General features: G+C 43.3%; 7 protein-coding genes across 10 annotated transcripts in view; 1 reads left to right on the top strand and 6 right to left on the bottom strand.

The window, feature by feature from the left end:
• Nucleotides 1–14,754, top strand: part of LOC129746534 (ras-related protein Rap-2a) — a 432,219-nt gene that overhangs the window by 231,450 nt on the left and 186,015 nt on the right. The window lies entirely within an intron of this gene.
• Nucleotides 1,675–2,621, bottom strand: LOC129746532 (trypsin-1-like). Its single transcript, XM_055740212.1, has 2 exons — nt 2,539–2,621; nt 1,675–2,468 (listed from the first exon to the last, which is right to left on the bottom strand). Exons 1-2 carry the CDS (start codon nt 2,585–2,587, stop codon nt 1,738–1,740), a joined length of 780 nt encoding a protein of 259 aa, XP_055596187.1. The 5' UTR covers nt 2,588–2,621; the 3' UTR covers nt 1,675–1,737.
• LOC129746526 (trypsin 5G1-like) lies at nt 3,140–4,315 on the bottom strand. Its single transcript, XM_055740207.1, has 2 exons — nt 4,267–4,315; nt 3,140–4,211 (listed from the first exon to the last, which is right to left on the bottom strand). Exons 1-2 carry the CDS (start codon nt 4,310–4,312, stop codon nt 3,466–3,468), a joined length of 792 nt encoding a protein of 263 aa, XP_055596182.1. The 5' UTR covers nt 4,313–4,315; the 3' UTR covers nt 3,140–3,465.
• LOC129746530 (trypsin-1-like) lies at nt 4,895–5,820 on the bottom strand. The gene is made up of 2 exons (XM_055740211.1): nt 5,746–5,820; nt 4,895–5,692 (listed from the first exon to the last, which is right to left on the bottom strand). The coding sequence occupies exons 1-2, from the start codon at nt 5,789–5,791 to the stop codon at nt 4,959–4,961; spliced, it is 780 nt and encodes a 259-aa protein (XP_055596186.1). The 5' UTR covers nt 5,792–5,820; the 3' UTR covers nt 4,895–4,958.
• On the bottom strand, nt 7,751–8,616 carry LOC129746527 (trypsin 5G1-like). The gene has a single exon (XM_055740208.1). The coding sequence runs from the start codon at nt 8,594–8,596 to the stop codon at nt 7,805–7,807; it is 792 nt and encodes a 263-aa protein (XP_055596183.1). The 5' UTR covers nt 8,597–8,616; the 3' UTR covers nt 7,751–7,804.
• LOC129746533 (trypsin-4-like) lies at nt 9,057–9,963 on the bottom strand. The gene is made up of 2 exons (XM_055740213.1): nt 9,887–9,963; nt 9,057–9,831 (listed from the first exon to the last, which is right to left on the bottom strand). Exons 1-2 carry the CDS (start codon nt 9,930–9,932, stop codon nt 9,104–9,106), a joined length of 774 nt encoding a protein of 257 aa, XP_055596188.1. The 5' UTR covers nt 9,933–9,963; the 3' UTR covers nt 9,057–9,103.
• LOC129746522 (trypsin-1-like) lies at nt 12,621–13,539 on the bottom strand. Its single transcript, XM_055740202.1, has one exon. The coding sequence runs from the start codon at nt 13,514–13,516 to the stop codon at nt 12,713–12,715; it is 804 nt and encodes a 267-aa protein (XP_055596177.1). The 5' UTR covers nt 13,517–13,539; the 3' UTR covers nt 12,621–12,712.

Raw genomic sequence — 14,754 nt, 5'->3', positions numbered from 1 at the left:
TTGTTTTTAAAACCAAATTTAGAAATTAAGCGCAGAGTATACTAGAATACTCTTTATTCAAACATATCTTAAGGAGCATTTCGAGTTCAATGATTCAAGGTGGATGTGAGTAGTCAATCAAGCTAAGCTAAGCTAAAAGTATTTTAAGTTATCAACACACAACACACGTCACAACGCAAAAAAGAATTGCTTCGATCACCCTCAAAAATCAGAGACTGTTGACATAAAAATCAGGCTGCGTCAAAGTAACGGAAATTTCGCTCAAAGTGATGACCATTTTTTGGGTCTTCGTCATTTTCATTTCATCAATGGTACCTATTACAGTTTCTTACTACCCATTATTGATCACATTCGCAAAAATCAGGCGTATTTTCAAAAACCAGGGAAAATCATTTGGCTTATCAGGTTGTCAGGCTAAGCCTCGAAAAATGAGGCAAATCCTGAAAAATCAGGCAAATTGGCATCTCTGGCGGTGTGCATCGTCTTCGTTTCTTATTCGTTTTCCCCTTCTCAGAGAAATTTTTGCTTGCGAGTATAGCGCTGAGCGAAGTATTGATCTTACAATCGATAATTTTGTATTTTTTTCCTTAAATATGACGTTTGTCATTTTTTAAATTTTTGTTGAGGCAATGAGCGCGCTCATTGCCTATTGTGCCTACGAAGTCATAAAAAAAATATGACGTCATTTTTTGGATCTTCTTGATTAATGCTTTCCGGATGTTGCTAGTAAGCCAAATGGATACGATTTTTGGAGAGATCATTTTATGATATTTGATGAAAAAGTAAATTTATAACTAGTTTTTTTTGTATTTCAATTTTTTTATAGATTGTAGAGATGAAAAAATCTATTTTTTAAGATGAAAATCATTTGAATTATGCAGCCCGAGAACGAAGGGTACAAAAATTCACACTAATACTCACAAACACACAGGAATAGTTAGAACTCGTCGAGCTCATTCGGTAGGTGCCTATAAAGGTAGGTCTAAGACCCATAATTAATGATCTGCCAAATCGATCGATAACTATACCTTTCTGACTGTGAGAAAGGTAAAAAGTGACCATCCATGGTAAATTTACAGAAACTAATTATCTGTCTTAGCTTTTTTATGTTCCCATATTTTTTGTGTTGCATGCTTTGCATACAGCAGTAAAAAATGATTAATCGCATGTTAAGGAGAGTGTTAATTCGCTATTTCCCTAGAATCGACGAAGAGTGAATTCCTAGTGTGGACTGGAATTGATGCCAGTCGAACAGATTAGAGATCATTAGGGAAGTGTTGCCAATTTGATGGAGGGATAATCCAAACATATATCACTGAAATACTGTGTTCTACAACATTGTTTAAATTGGTTATCCTCTACCAGAAGGATCCTTCCGTTATAAATCATGTATGAAGAAATTTATCGATGCATTGAATTATTCTACGAAGGTATTCAGACGAAAAAAAGCTTGGGTAAATGATAGGCTCAACATTTATATAGCAACCAGAATTTACAAAAATACCTATTTTTGAGCTGATTGAGATTTTTGACACTGTAAATCTTTAGAGCAAGGCAGACTTTTCATGTATGAATGTAAATCTCTTCTTATAGAGAATTGATGAAGCTTCGCAGTCTTCAAAGATGAAAACTAATCGATGTAAATCAATAGAAAAAAAATTTCTGTTCCGAAAATTGCATTTTATTCTACAAATATCTGGCTATCAGTCAGATAAACTTCTTCAGCAAATTATCCAGTTAGATTCCACTGACTTCCCTGATCCAATCGCGCACTGAAGCAACTCGGGAATAGACTCCCGGGAAACCTTCCTCGGCACAACCGTAGCCCCAGGACACAACTCCGATCAGTTTACCACCGTGCACCAACGGGCCTCCGGAATCTCCCTGACAGGCATCCTTGCCTCCCTTCTCGTATCCGGCACAGATCATTCGATCGGTAATTCCTCCAAAGTCCGAATAGGCTTGGTTGCACTGTTGCTGATTGACGGAAGGAACATTCGCGGCCCGTAGAACTCTGGGATTATCCATCCAGTTCTGGGTGTTACCCCATCCGGAAACCAAGCACATGGATCCATCCTCAACTGGTTCATCCTGTTCCGGCAGCTCGATGGCTGTGTAGCTTTCGGTAAACTTGATCTCCTCAGCCAGCTCCAACAGGGTAAAATCGTAGTCGATAGTGTTCCTATCATATTTGGGATGCTGAATGGCCCGTTTCACTGTGACAATCTGGCCACCCTCGCCATTATCGGCGCTTCCGATGCGGATGGTTTCTCCGGGGCTAGAGGAACTGGAAACGCAATGCCCAGCCGTCAGAACCCATTGGCTTCCGATGATGGATCCCCCACAGAAGTGTCCGAACTCTCGGAGCGAAACCTGGTACGGGGCATCTTCGATCGGAATCTCGAAACCTCCCACAATCCTTTCGCTACCGGAATACCACCAAGGGCGGGGACGGTGCGGTTTGAGAGCTGTAAGGAAGATTGAAGGTTGATTTAAATTGGAAGACTTATTGCAGAAATTGGTTGAATTTTTACTAACCTGATGAAGCTCCAAACACAGCTAAAATTACCAATGCAAACTTCAACATCGTTAACTGTCGATACGAACTGGATCTGGTAAAGAAATGGTTTCCGTTCAATTTATTTATACTGGTTTTGTTGGTGAATTGAATATAGGATTTTAGAATTTCAAGTGTTGGAAATCCTACTTTTATTTTGAGCAGTTCCTACATGTTATAGACAGCCACTCAACAGAGAAATTTCCTAACAATCTAAAGTGATTTGATTGATCTACTGATAAGATCGAAAATCTCTTATCCCTACTCAAACCTTTGCTATCTTCGTCACAATCAATTGAACTAATATTACCAAATGTACCAAGTACCAATATTATAAGTTGAAAATAGTGAGTTTTCTTAGATGATGATAAGACATAGTCCTAAAATATTGTTTGGAGAGGTGTTAACTAAAAATTTCAAAAATCAACTGGGAGTCCATTGAATTTGCTACTGTGATTCTGAGGTAGCCCTACAGTATTCAGCATTTTAACAGTAATTTTGGCTAGTTTTCGGTCTAAGGATTCAACAAACAACTGAGCTTTCGAAAGGCCAGGCGTTTCGACCATTTTTGGTGGTCTTTCTCAAGGAACTGGAAGTTTATTATTTTGAAGACCGTATGCCGTAGTCGTCAAGGTCTACGATGGGTTTAAGTCATCCAGTCTTACAGTTTCTTATGCTCTAAGGTTGCTTCTCATCAATACTCGAGTCTAAGTTAGCCAAGTATTTGCGGACTACTCAAAACTGTACTAGGCTCCTGATTTTTTACACTGGCATTTGGTACTTCTTCATATTCATGGTATTGGACACTTGACAAACTCAGTGTAGCCTTACTTTTGAGTTCTGCAAATCCGAACCTTGAATTCTATTTATTTATTTGTGTTATGCACAATACTAGAAGAGCCTTACAATTAAATCCCACTGACTTGCTGGATCCAATCGCGCACTGAAGCTACCCGGCCGTAAACTCCCGGATGACCTTCCTCGGCACAACCGACACCCCAGGACACCACTCCAATCAGCTTACCATCGTGAACCAACGGACCACCGGAATCGCCCTGACAGGAACCCTTTCCTCCGTTCCAGTATCCGGCACAGATCATCCGGGGAGAAATACCACCCTGCCAATAGTACGCTTGGTCGCAGTCATCATAACCTACCGTGGGAAGATTCGCTGCTCGAAGAATGCTTTGGTCATCCAAGTAGTTCTGGGTATTCCCCCATCCGGACAGCAAGCACATGGCTCCGGCGACAACTCGCTCCCCCTGTCTCGGTAACTTGATGGCCTGGACGCTATGGGTAAAACTAAGCCCCTCGGCCAGCTCCAGCAACGCGAAGTCGTAGTCAAATCTCCTGGTGGATCCATAATTAGGATGTCGTATGGAACGTCTTACCCGGACCTCACGACCACCCTGGTAGTTGTTTGAACTTCCGGCGCGGATCGAGAAGCTCGGACGGTCCGAACTAGCACAACAATGCCCGGCCGTCAGAACCCAATAGCTCCCTATGATACATCCGCCACAGAAGTGGGTATAAACGAAGAGCGAAACCTGCCACGGCACTTCTTCAATAGATATCTCAAAACCTCCCACAATGCGTCCCTGCTTCTGTGTCGTGTTCCACCATGGGCGAAGGTTCTTCGGGTGCTCGTTGAACGCTAGGATAGACAAATGTTTTCTTCAACGACATTACTAAGTTCTATTCGAACGTACCAAGGGAAGTTCCTAACACAGCACAAATGACCAGTACAAACTTCATCGCGATGCGCTGTTGATCGCAATGATTTGGTTTGTTCCACTTTAAATAATTTGCTGCCATTATAGGATTGAGTCGCACATCTGGAATGGGTTCGTTTATGATATGATTTCCCTGCTGTCAGCTGCCAACTTAATAACAAGTTAGTTATTGTTACATACTTTGATAAATCAAAGTTAAGCCAAGTGGTCAAAAAGTGTCTTAAAAAGTACCTTTTTAACAGTATAGATTGCTTGCAAGTCTTTCGGCTTGTCTCTCAAAAGATACTACCTATACGAAAAAAAACCTTAAATGGTCTCATTACACATTATTGTTATGGTCGTGCGAAGGGGTCGAAATTCAAGAAAAACATTGGATAAGAGGCTTTACAACTATGTGGATGATTCATCCAAGAGTCTCTTGAATGAGCTCTTGGAGTTCTGATAGGGTAGAAATACTCTCCACAAAAAGTTCAAATTCAAATTAAAATCACAACAACCTGTAGCTTTCAGTAGAACTGTAGTTTTCAACCCTGGAATACTCTCCTTTACAACAATGGCATTTCTTTCATTGAAAACCTTCGTAAAAGTAAACTTCTTCGAACTGTTGAATCCAGAGATTTATAAAAATAACTCTTCAATACAACCAATTTGTAATCCGATCTTCATAACTAAATTCCGCTAACATCCCGGATCCAATCGCGCACCGCTGCAACCCGCCCATAAGCTCCCGGATACCCGTCCACAACGCAAGCGATAACCCAGGAGGTGACCCCGATCAGTTTACCTTGGAACACCAACGGACCTCCGGAATCTCCGAAGCAGGCACTGATGCCCCCACTCCAGTATCCGGCACAGATCATCCGGGGAGTAATTCCCCCCAGATAAGCATAGTTTTCGTCACAGTCTTGGTAACCTATCGTGGGAAGGTTGGCCGCCCGCAAAACGCTCTGGTCTTCCCAGTCGTTCTGGGTACTGCCCCAACCGGAAGTGGTGCACATGGAGCCAGCGGCAACAAATTCGTCCTGTTTCGGTAGGGCAATGGCTTTGACGCTCTGGGAATAGCTGAGCTTCTCAGCCGTCTCCAACAGTGTGAAATCGTAATCTAGGGTATTACTGTTGTATTTGTGATGTCGGATAGCACGTTTCAGGTCGACTTTTCGACCTCTCTGATTGTTTGAACTTCCGATATGGATGGAAAATCCAGGGTTGTTGGAGCTTTCACTACAGTGACCAGCCGTCAAAACCCATTGGGTTCCGATGATACTTCCACCGCAGAAGTGGTAATAGCTGTAGAGCGAAACCTGCCACGGTACTTCTTCTATGGAGATCTCAAATCCTCCCACAATGCGTCGGTTTGTTGCGTTCCACGGTAAGCGGGGATTTTGCGGATTGTTTTCAAATGCTGCGAAAGATTTAACAGTTTTAACAAATTCCCAGTGTTCCACTTCAACGTACCTAGTGAGGCTCCGAATGCAGCACAAATTGTAAGCACAAGCATCATTTCGATGAACTACTGATCGAAACGAAGTCTGCACTGGACCGATTGGTTTGTTTGAATTTAAATACTGCTACATTAATCAGGGAGAGGGTTGCACCAGCTGTTAGCTGTGAAACTTGTCAATTATAGCTATAAAAGTGACGTCTTTGACTACTCGCTGGACCATTAAAGTTCGATGAAGTTCAAAATGTATTGCTGATGACTCTTGATGCATACTCACAATCGAGTTTGACGTGAGCACCTTCAACTGAGGTTATCGTTGTTAGGTCTCTTACCTAAGGTACGTCATGGAATTCCATAAAACAGGTCCGAGTGTGGAACTCTGTTCCCACAGTATTAGACCTTCCCACAGACCAATAGATCGTGAACCAGCTTCAATTCCGTAGGCTCGATTTTCAAGGATATTTTGTATTACTACCTCTTTTTCTTCATTTATTATTATAATGAGTACTCGGTGTGCTCTCCAGATCTGGTTCTATTGGTCCAATGGGTCGATATTCCTACGTTCCCTATGCTCCAACTCCTTCTCGTTCCTAAGACACCGATCATAAACGAAGACTGCCCCAAACCCCCCCCCCCCCCATTACTGGTACTGCTTCGACACATAGTTCCTTATCAAAAAATACCAACTGCATAAATTGAGCGCTTTTATTTGATTACCCTTATGGTATTTTTTCCGTTAGCCCATGGTTAGGGATAGGCTTTCGTAGCCACCTATTCCATACGGTCCACCGTCTACCATTTGGTGGGCGCTACCTCTTAGGAGCTCACATCTTCGTTCGGATCCTGCTGGTCCAATGGATTGAGGGCTACCGTTTTTAGGTTCCAGTCCAGGCCTGGAGTCGCATGATTACCCCCTTTCATCTTAGAGTTTCAATTCTCTAACTTTTTCGTGGATTTTGGACCTATTCTTCAGAGACTTGACAGTTCCTACATCCAGGACTTGGCGTCGACTTGTTGCTCGAAAATCGGAAACCCCAGCAACTCGGGTACACTCAATAGATCTTTGAACTTCATTTGAACGATCTTCGAACAGCATTTGGACGATCTTCAATCTGATTTTGAACGATCAGCTTATATCTGCTCGAATAGGGTCAACAGGCGTAGCTAATGGTTGGATAAGCCGTCAAACCGGAGAACGCCTTAGTCCACCAGAGAGCAATCCAAATTCCAGTTCACCTAAAGGATTTTTTTTCGCATTTCTGTGTTTTCCATAACTTAAACTTGTTTAACTCATGTCTATTGGATCTCAACTTAAGGGAAACAGTCTAATATCCGCAGATAAGATCTTTCCTGGATCGGAAGCCTGGTACAGGTTAAGGCTAAACTTTTACGAGAAACCTATCCCATTGTATATCTTCATCAGGAAGTTAGTTGAGGGTTACTGGAGTAGTTGGCCTCTTACGACTAGGGTCAGCGTATTGAAGGTAGTTTGTTGAAGCCGCTTCACCATTCCTCAAGTATGGAACTTTATCAAGCATCAGCTGTTGAACTTGTCGTTGATCGTAAAATAGCTTGATTCAGAGTTCAATGCTTGGTTGAAAAAGAAACTTTTTATCATCCCATACAAAGCATTAGGAACTGTCATCCCGTGAAACTGCTGGTTAAAAGGGACCACGGAGTCGACTCCAAGATATAATTATGTCAAACACTTTGTTATCACCTTTTCAACATTTAGGACAAGTCCTTCGACACAGAATTCTGTATCAAAAGCCTAGGTTTTTCGGCTTCTCTCTTGGTCCAAAGACACACGCTTCAGTTAATTCAAGGTTTAGACTTGTAGCTTCAACTCTATCTTCAGTCTTACGAAAACCTGCCGTAGCTTGTGACCAGACCCAGAAAAAGATACCTTAGTTATCACAAATTCTTACTACGACCCTACCATTTTCTCGTAGGTGGCAATTGCTTCATAAGAACCGTTAGAGGAAAATGAATCAATTAAGTATGTTTCAAAGGTTCGGGGCAAGGTGCCTCCACAATAATCTATTTCTTTCTGCGACCCACGATCATTAACATTCATATTCCACTAACTTCCTCGATCCAATCGCGCACCGCCGCAACCCGCGCGTAAACTCCTGGATAACCTTCCTCGGCACAACCCTCGCCCCAGGACACGATTCCGATCAGTTTATTTTCGCACACCAACGGTCCACCGGAATCTCCCTGGCAGGAGCCTATTCCCCCGCTCCAGTATCCGGCACAGATCATCCGGGGAGTTATTTCCCTAATGTCATGGTAAGTCTGTGCGCAGTATTGGTAACCCAGTGTGGGAACATTCGCACCTCGAAGAATGTTCTTCTCATCCCATAAGTACTGGGTACTACCCCAACCGGAAATCAAGCACATGGTTCCCGCAGAAACACCCTCGTGCTTTCTCGGTAGCGCAATGGCCTGGACGCTTTGGGTATAGCTGATCTTCTGAGCCAGCTCCAACAACGCATAGTCGTAATCAGCGGACCAGTAACTGAAATCGGGATGTTGGACTACTCGTTTCAGCTTAACAGTGATTCCCCTTTCTAAATTCGAGCTTCCGATGCGTATGGTTTGGTAAGGGTTTTGAGAACTTACGATACAGTGCCCTGCCGTTAGAACCCATTGGGATCCAATGATAGATCCTCCGCATATGTGTCCATCGCTTTGGAGCGAAACCTGCCACGGTACATCTTCGATGGATATCTCGAAACCACCGACAATGCGTCCCGGTAGGCGTGTTGAGTTCCACCACGGGCGAAGACTGCGTTGGGGTTTTTCGAATGCTGTCACCAGAGAAGTCCCTATCACAGCACAAATTACTAGAACAAACTGCATATCGTAGTTTATAGCAGAAGTCATGGGACAGAAAGAGCTCGGCTTGTTTATTTTCAAATTATTTATACTAGTTTTATCGAAGAAGAAAATCTGTTACGGGTCTTGTCGACAGCTGTTTCGCTAATTACAAACAATCTACAGGTGTAAACTTCGTGGTACGAAAGTAGGATGGAGTAGGCAACACCCGACTTGAAAAGTCTTCTCCCGCAGTATGGATTACCATTTAGTAAAGTGACCTCAATGATCGATGGTAAATAGTCAATCACATCAATGAGTAAAATAGACAATTAAGAGCCAATGCAAACTTGACTATATTTCAAAGAAAGTGGACTTAAACTTCAATAGTTTTACTGGATCAATACAAAAAGAGACCTTGACATCCTTCACTGAAGCTATGACTTCATCAGTAATATGAACCTTGCTTGGCAGTCATCCTGTTGTTCTTCATTGACTACAAGTATTTCCTAAATTTTAAAAATTTCTGTATTTACTCTTACGGCATAACCCTTAAATCCCACTAGTTTTCCGGATCCAATTGCGCACTGCCGCTACTCTAGAATAAACTCCCGGGTATTCTGGCTCACCGCAACCGTAGCCCCAGGATACGACTCCGATCAGTGTCCCTCCGCACGCCAAAGGGCCTCCGGAATCTCCCTGGCAAGAATCTATCCCTCCGTTCCAGTATCCGGCGCAGATCATTCGAGGGGTGATTTTACCGTAGTAGGCCTCGTTGCAGTCATCGTAAGCTATTGTGGGAACATTTGCCGCTCGAAGTTTGGTTGTGTCATCCCAGAAGTTCTGCGTAGTACCCCAACCTGAAACCAAGCACATGGTGCCGGCATAAACTGTTTCGTCCTGCTGTGGCAGAGTGATGGCCTTGACGTTGTTGGAAAAGCTGATCGATTGGGCCAGCTCCAACAGCGCGTAGTCGTAATCAGAACCTTTGTAATTGGGATGTCGGATAGACCGTTTCAGCTTGGCGGTGTAGCCATTTTCACTGTTTGAGCTCCCGTAACGGATAGACGGTCTAGGGTTGTTAGAGCTTTCAATGCAGTGCGCAGCTGTCAGAACCCACTTGCTCCCTATGATGGATCCTCCGCAAAAGTGGTTCCCATCTCTGAGTGAAACTTGCCAGGGAACTTCAGCAATTGAAATCTCGAAACCACCCACGATGCGTCCGGACGTCCGTGTTGTGTTCCACCATGGGCGCGGATTTTGTTGGTGGCTTTGAGATGCTGTCGAAGACTAAAGTTTTTTTCAACGTATTTACCATGTTTGATTTGAACGTACCGAGTGAGGTTCCTATCACAGCAAAAACTACCAGTACCAAATTCATCTTGATGCACTGTAGATCGGAACAAAATTGAAAGATGGATGGTTTGATTCATTCTAAATAATTTATACTTCAATTTAATCAAGGGGTGGCTTTGTTTTATGGTTGTTTGTACAGTGTACAGCTGTCAGTTGCTGCCATAAATGGACGCCAACCACATTACCGATCCTTCATTCTAAATACCTAGCTTTGACAGGGTAAAAATATTTGCTGTTAACTTTTCAGATATACTGTTGACAACTGAACTACCAAAAATTCAGTTTAGGCTCACTTAGGTCAAACAAACTGAATTCAAAGATCAAAGTTCTCAAACCGTTGTCTACCGTATACGAAGAACTCCTGCTTCAGAAACTATTCCTTGTTATTTCCTAACAGATGCGGGAGCACGAGTTTCACGGTGCCAGGTCATGGACAGTCTATTCATAGGATGTAAGGACTTCTCAAAACATAGACTCCAAGTTTGAAATCATAACGTATTCCTTATTCTTGCTCCACACTATCCTAACCTTTGAACTCCCTCTGACTTCTTGAATTCAATATCTGACCGCAGCTATTCGACTGGGTAGCTTTCTTTGACACAACCGTAGCCCCAGGATATGACACCCCTTAGTTTATCTTTTCACACCTACGGACTTTCGGAATATCCGGAGCATGAACTGATGCCTTCCTTCTTGTATTCGGAACAGATTATTTGCTCGGTAACACCACCGAAATCTATCCTATAGACTGCGTTACATTCTTGCTGATTCATGGTGGGAACTTGAGTCCCGCTAAGTAGCCTCAGGTCATCCCACAAGTTTTGGAGGGTACCCCAACAGATATCACGCTCATAGTACCGTTGGCAGCCTTTTATTTTTCCTGCTTCGGTAGCACGGTAGCACTTACACTTCTGGACACCCTGATCTTCTGAGTAAACATCAACCGCGTGAAATCGTAATCCAGTTTGTCACGGTTATATTGGTGATACAGAAGGGTCAGTTGTACCTTGATCTCAAACCCACCGAAGATTAGAATTGGGTATCTAGTTTCGCACATTTGATATACAACGTCCATCGGTCTGGGAACTGTTCTCACTGATACAGGCTTCATTGAATCACACCACAGTCACAGAAATTTGGGAAGCATGTGCAAACCTTACTGTACCCTTAACAGTAATAGACCTCCGTACCTCTGAAATGCGGGGCACGATTTTCAGTCAACTTATCTGCTTAGCCGATGCCATTGATATAGCCGACAGATCATCTGCGGCGGTGGAGGAGATGTATCGCAAATTGAAACGCGAAACAGGAAGTTTTGGGTTGATGATTAATACGTCCAAGATGAAGTATATGCTGGCCTGCAGATCCGAGACCGACCAAACCCGTTTGTCCAGTAATAACAAGGTCACAATCGACAGCGACGAGCCGGAGATTGTCGAAGACTTTGTCTATCTCTGCTCACTTATTACCGCAGGCAATGACACGAAGCGTAACCTGTACATGACGCTCATAAGACCGGCTGTTCTCTACGGATACGAGACGTGAGTTTTTCTCGAGGATGACTTGCATAAACTCGGAGTATTAGTGCTAAGAACCATCTTTCGCAGCGTGCAGGATTACGGAGTGAGTAGCCGAAAGATGAACAACGAGCTCGCTCGACTCTACGGCGAACCCAGTATCCAGAAGGTGGTGAACGATACCCGGATACGCTCGGCAAGACATGTAGCGAGAATGCCAAACGACTGTCCTGCAGAACAGGTGTTCGCTACGAATACGGTAGGAACAAGACGAGCAGGGGCGCAACGAGTGAGGTGGTTAGACCAAGTGTAGTGTGATCTAGCGAATGTGAGATGTCCGAGAAATTGGGGAGCGGTTGCCATGGACCGAGTGAGTGTAAAGTAGAGTTATGTCGTGAGACGGAATACTATGAAAATTAATAAACTACCCACCGTCACTTCTGTACATTTCTCCGAATCTCGACATTAGTATCAAACAGGTGGGAAGGCTGTAAACTTTGCTACTACGGCTTCACCTGTTGACTATCGAGATCTTTTTAACAGGTTTCCAGGCATGTTACTAATACTCGTAGGTGTCTGTCTCTACAAAAAACTAAAACCAGTTCTCAGTACCACCTCCAGGACCTTCAAGCGTAGTCAGGTCTCCAAAGATCCTTTGGCTTCTAAGGTTCGTAGCTATGTTAATTTTCAGAAAGTCCTATCACTTAGAGGTCGTTCTTAAAGCTGGCCATCTTCACAAACTGAGAGTTGTCCATAGTTGTCAACTCAGACTCCCGAAAATGGAAAGGCTTAAAAGGTCTATAGAAAATTGTTGGGTTGAAGTGGTTGATCCCTCCAGATATCTTGCCCTACCTATCTCTTCAGGTAATTCTGACCAATACTGTGGATTTCTTGAAGACAGATGTCTTCTTCTTTATCTTCAACATTCGTTTGTAATTGTAGGGTTCTGAAGAAAGCTGATTACAAGTTTTGGAGCTTCCAGGTCAATTCCGTAAAGATTCATCGATGATTGACATTCTAGCATTCTTCTTAAATTCTCTCTTAGTGATAGATGGCTCAACATTTCCAACTTTTGAGATCTGTTAGAGACGTTGTTCGAGACATACCACTGTGAAGTATAAAGTAAAGTATCTGTTTCAGGTATGATAAAGAATAAATTTTTATCAAAAGTAAATAAATCGGAACCATTGTGTGTATTGACCAATCGAAGAAAAGATTTTTTTTTTCTAGTAGGCACAATTGTTATAAATTAAAAAAAAAACGCCAATTTCTTGGCCAGGCCATTTGATTAAATGAGGGTTTGCCCCCTGATCCAATCTCGCACCGCCGCAACCCGGCCATACACTCCCGGATAACCTGCTTTGGCACATCCGTAGCCCCAGGATACAACTCCGACCAGTTTATTTTCGCATGCCAACGGGCCCCCGGAGTCTCCCTTGCAGGCATCAACTCCTCCTTCCCTGAAGCCGGCACAGATCATCCGGCTAGTTAATCCACCCTTGTATGCATACAGTTGGTCACATTCTCTCTGATCCATAATGGGCACAAGTGCCGCTCGAAGTTTCGTTCTATCATCATATTTATTCTTAGTTCTACCCCAACCGGAAATGGTACACATGATGTCATTCTCAACTGGCTCCCACTGTTTGGGCAGTTCGATGGGCCGGATAGTGTCTGTAAAGGTTAGATTACGGTCCAATTCCAATAGGCAGAAGTCCCAATCAATTGCCAATAATCTGTTAAAATTTTCGTGTCGGATGGATCGTTTAACCGGGACCTCAAGGCCACCTTCTTTATAATTTTCACTTCCGACACGAACCGTCAGTTGGGGATTTTCAGAACTTGGAAAACAGTGACCAGCCGTCAGAATCCACCGAGCTCCGATGATGGATCCTCCACACAAGGTGTTCTGAAAGAGAAATGAAACTTGCCACGGTACACTATCAAGGGTTACAAGGAAACCTCCCACAATGCGTCTCCGTGCGGGGTGCTTGCCACACCATGGATGAATTTTCCGTTGGGTAGAGTTCGCCCATGGTGAAGCCCCCAGTGATGCTTCCAGTACCGCACAAATTAGAAGTATCGATTTCATTGCGGTAGCCTGTTGAACGCTACCAAATCGAATGACGTATAGTATCCGTTGTGTTTGAGTTCATTTATTTATACTGCTTTTACGAAATAATAAAATTATACACCTGGATTCCGGTTTCAACTGGCAGTTATCCGTTTCTCACTTTCCCCGAATTAATTGTGAATGACGTAATAAGAAAATTTGTAGGAAGTGGTTGAACCCTTCGAATTTCTTGGCGTACTCATCTCTTTTGGTCAGCCTGACCAATATTGTAGCATTCTACAGGTATCGACCGTTCGAGTCATTCGAATGAAGAGGTGAGCTTTGAAAGACGTTTTCAATGTCTAAGAACCTAGTCCTGAACGGGACTGGCTTAGAGTTAGGGAATACCTGCCAGGCTTTGCATCCTGTCCATATCAGGAATGTAAGAAGTTTTCGATAACTGACACCATAGTATCCTTATGGGATACTCTATTTGGTATACTTAGCTTGCTCAACATATTTTACTCTATGGACATGATGATATGTTCCTAGGGTTCATGTCCTAAATACACTACGAATTAACTCCAGGCATACCACTTTTTATAGCCTTCTTAAAATTATTCTTAGGAATGAAATTTTACAGGATAACTGCGTTTTTGAGGAACGACTAGAAACGATTTTCAATTCAAGAGAAGTCTTCCATTGGTTTTTCTTGGGTAGCCTTCTCCGGCACAACCGTAGTCCCAGGATATCGTTGCAATCATGCCTCCCTCCTTGTGTTTGGCACAGCTCATTCGGTTGGTTACGTCTACCATATAGGCTGCGTAACATTCTCGATACATGTTTGTGGAAACCTGTGCCGCTTTAAGTTTGCTCAGGTCTTCCCACAAGTTCTGGGTGCTACCCTAACCCGGTATCACGCACATAGTACCGTCGGCAACTTGTTCGTCCTTTCTCGGTAGCGCGAAAGCACTTACGCTTCTGAAAAACCTGAACTTCTAAGTTTACTCCAACAGCTTGAAATCGTAGACCAGTTTGTCCCGGTAATTTGGAGGATGCCGAAGGGTCCGTTTGACCTTGATCTCAAACCCACCTTCATTTGAACGTTTGAACTTTCGCTGCTTCAAATTGATTGGTCTCCGATGATGCATCCTCTACAAATGTGCTTAGTATCCCAGAGCGTAACTTGCCATGGTACATCATTGATCGAAACTTCATCCCAGAAATTTTGGAAGCATGTGCCCACAAACCTCACTGTACTCTTAACAGTAATCGAC

Source organism: Uranotaenia lowii, chromosome 2 (genome assembly GCF_029784155.1).
Source record: "Uranotaenia lowii strain MFRU-FL chromosome 2, ASM2978415v1, whole genome shotgun sequence".
Classification (NCBI taxonomy): Eukaryota; Metazoa; Arthropoda; class Insecta; order Diptera; family Culicidae; genus Uranotaenia; species Uranotaenia lowii.
Note: the sequence above shows the minus strand (reverse complement) of the source record. Positions and strands in the feature narration are given on the sequence as shown.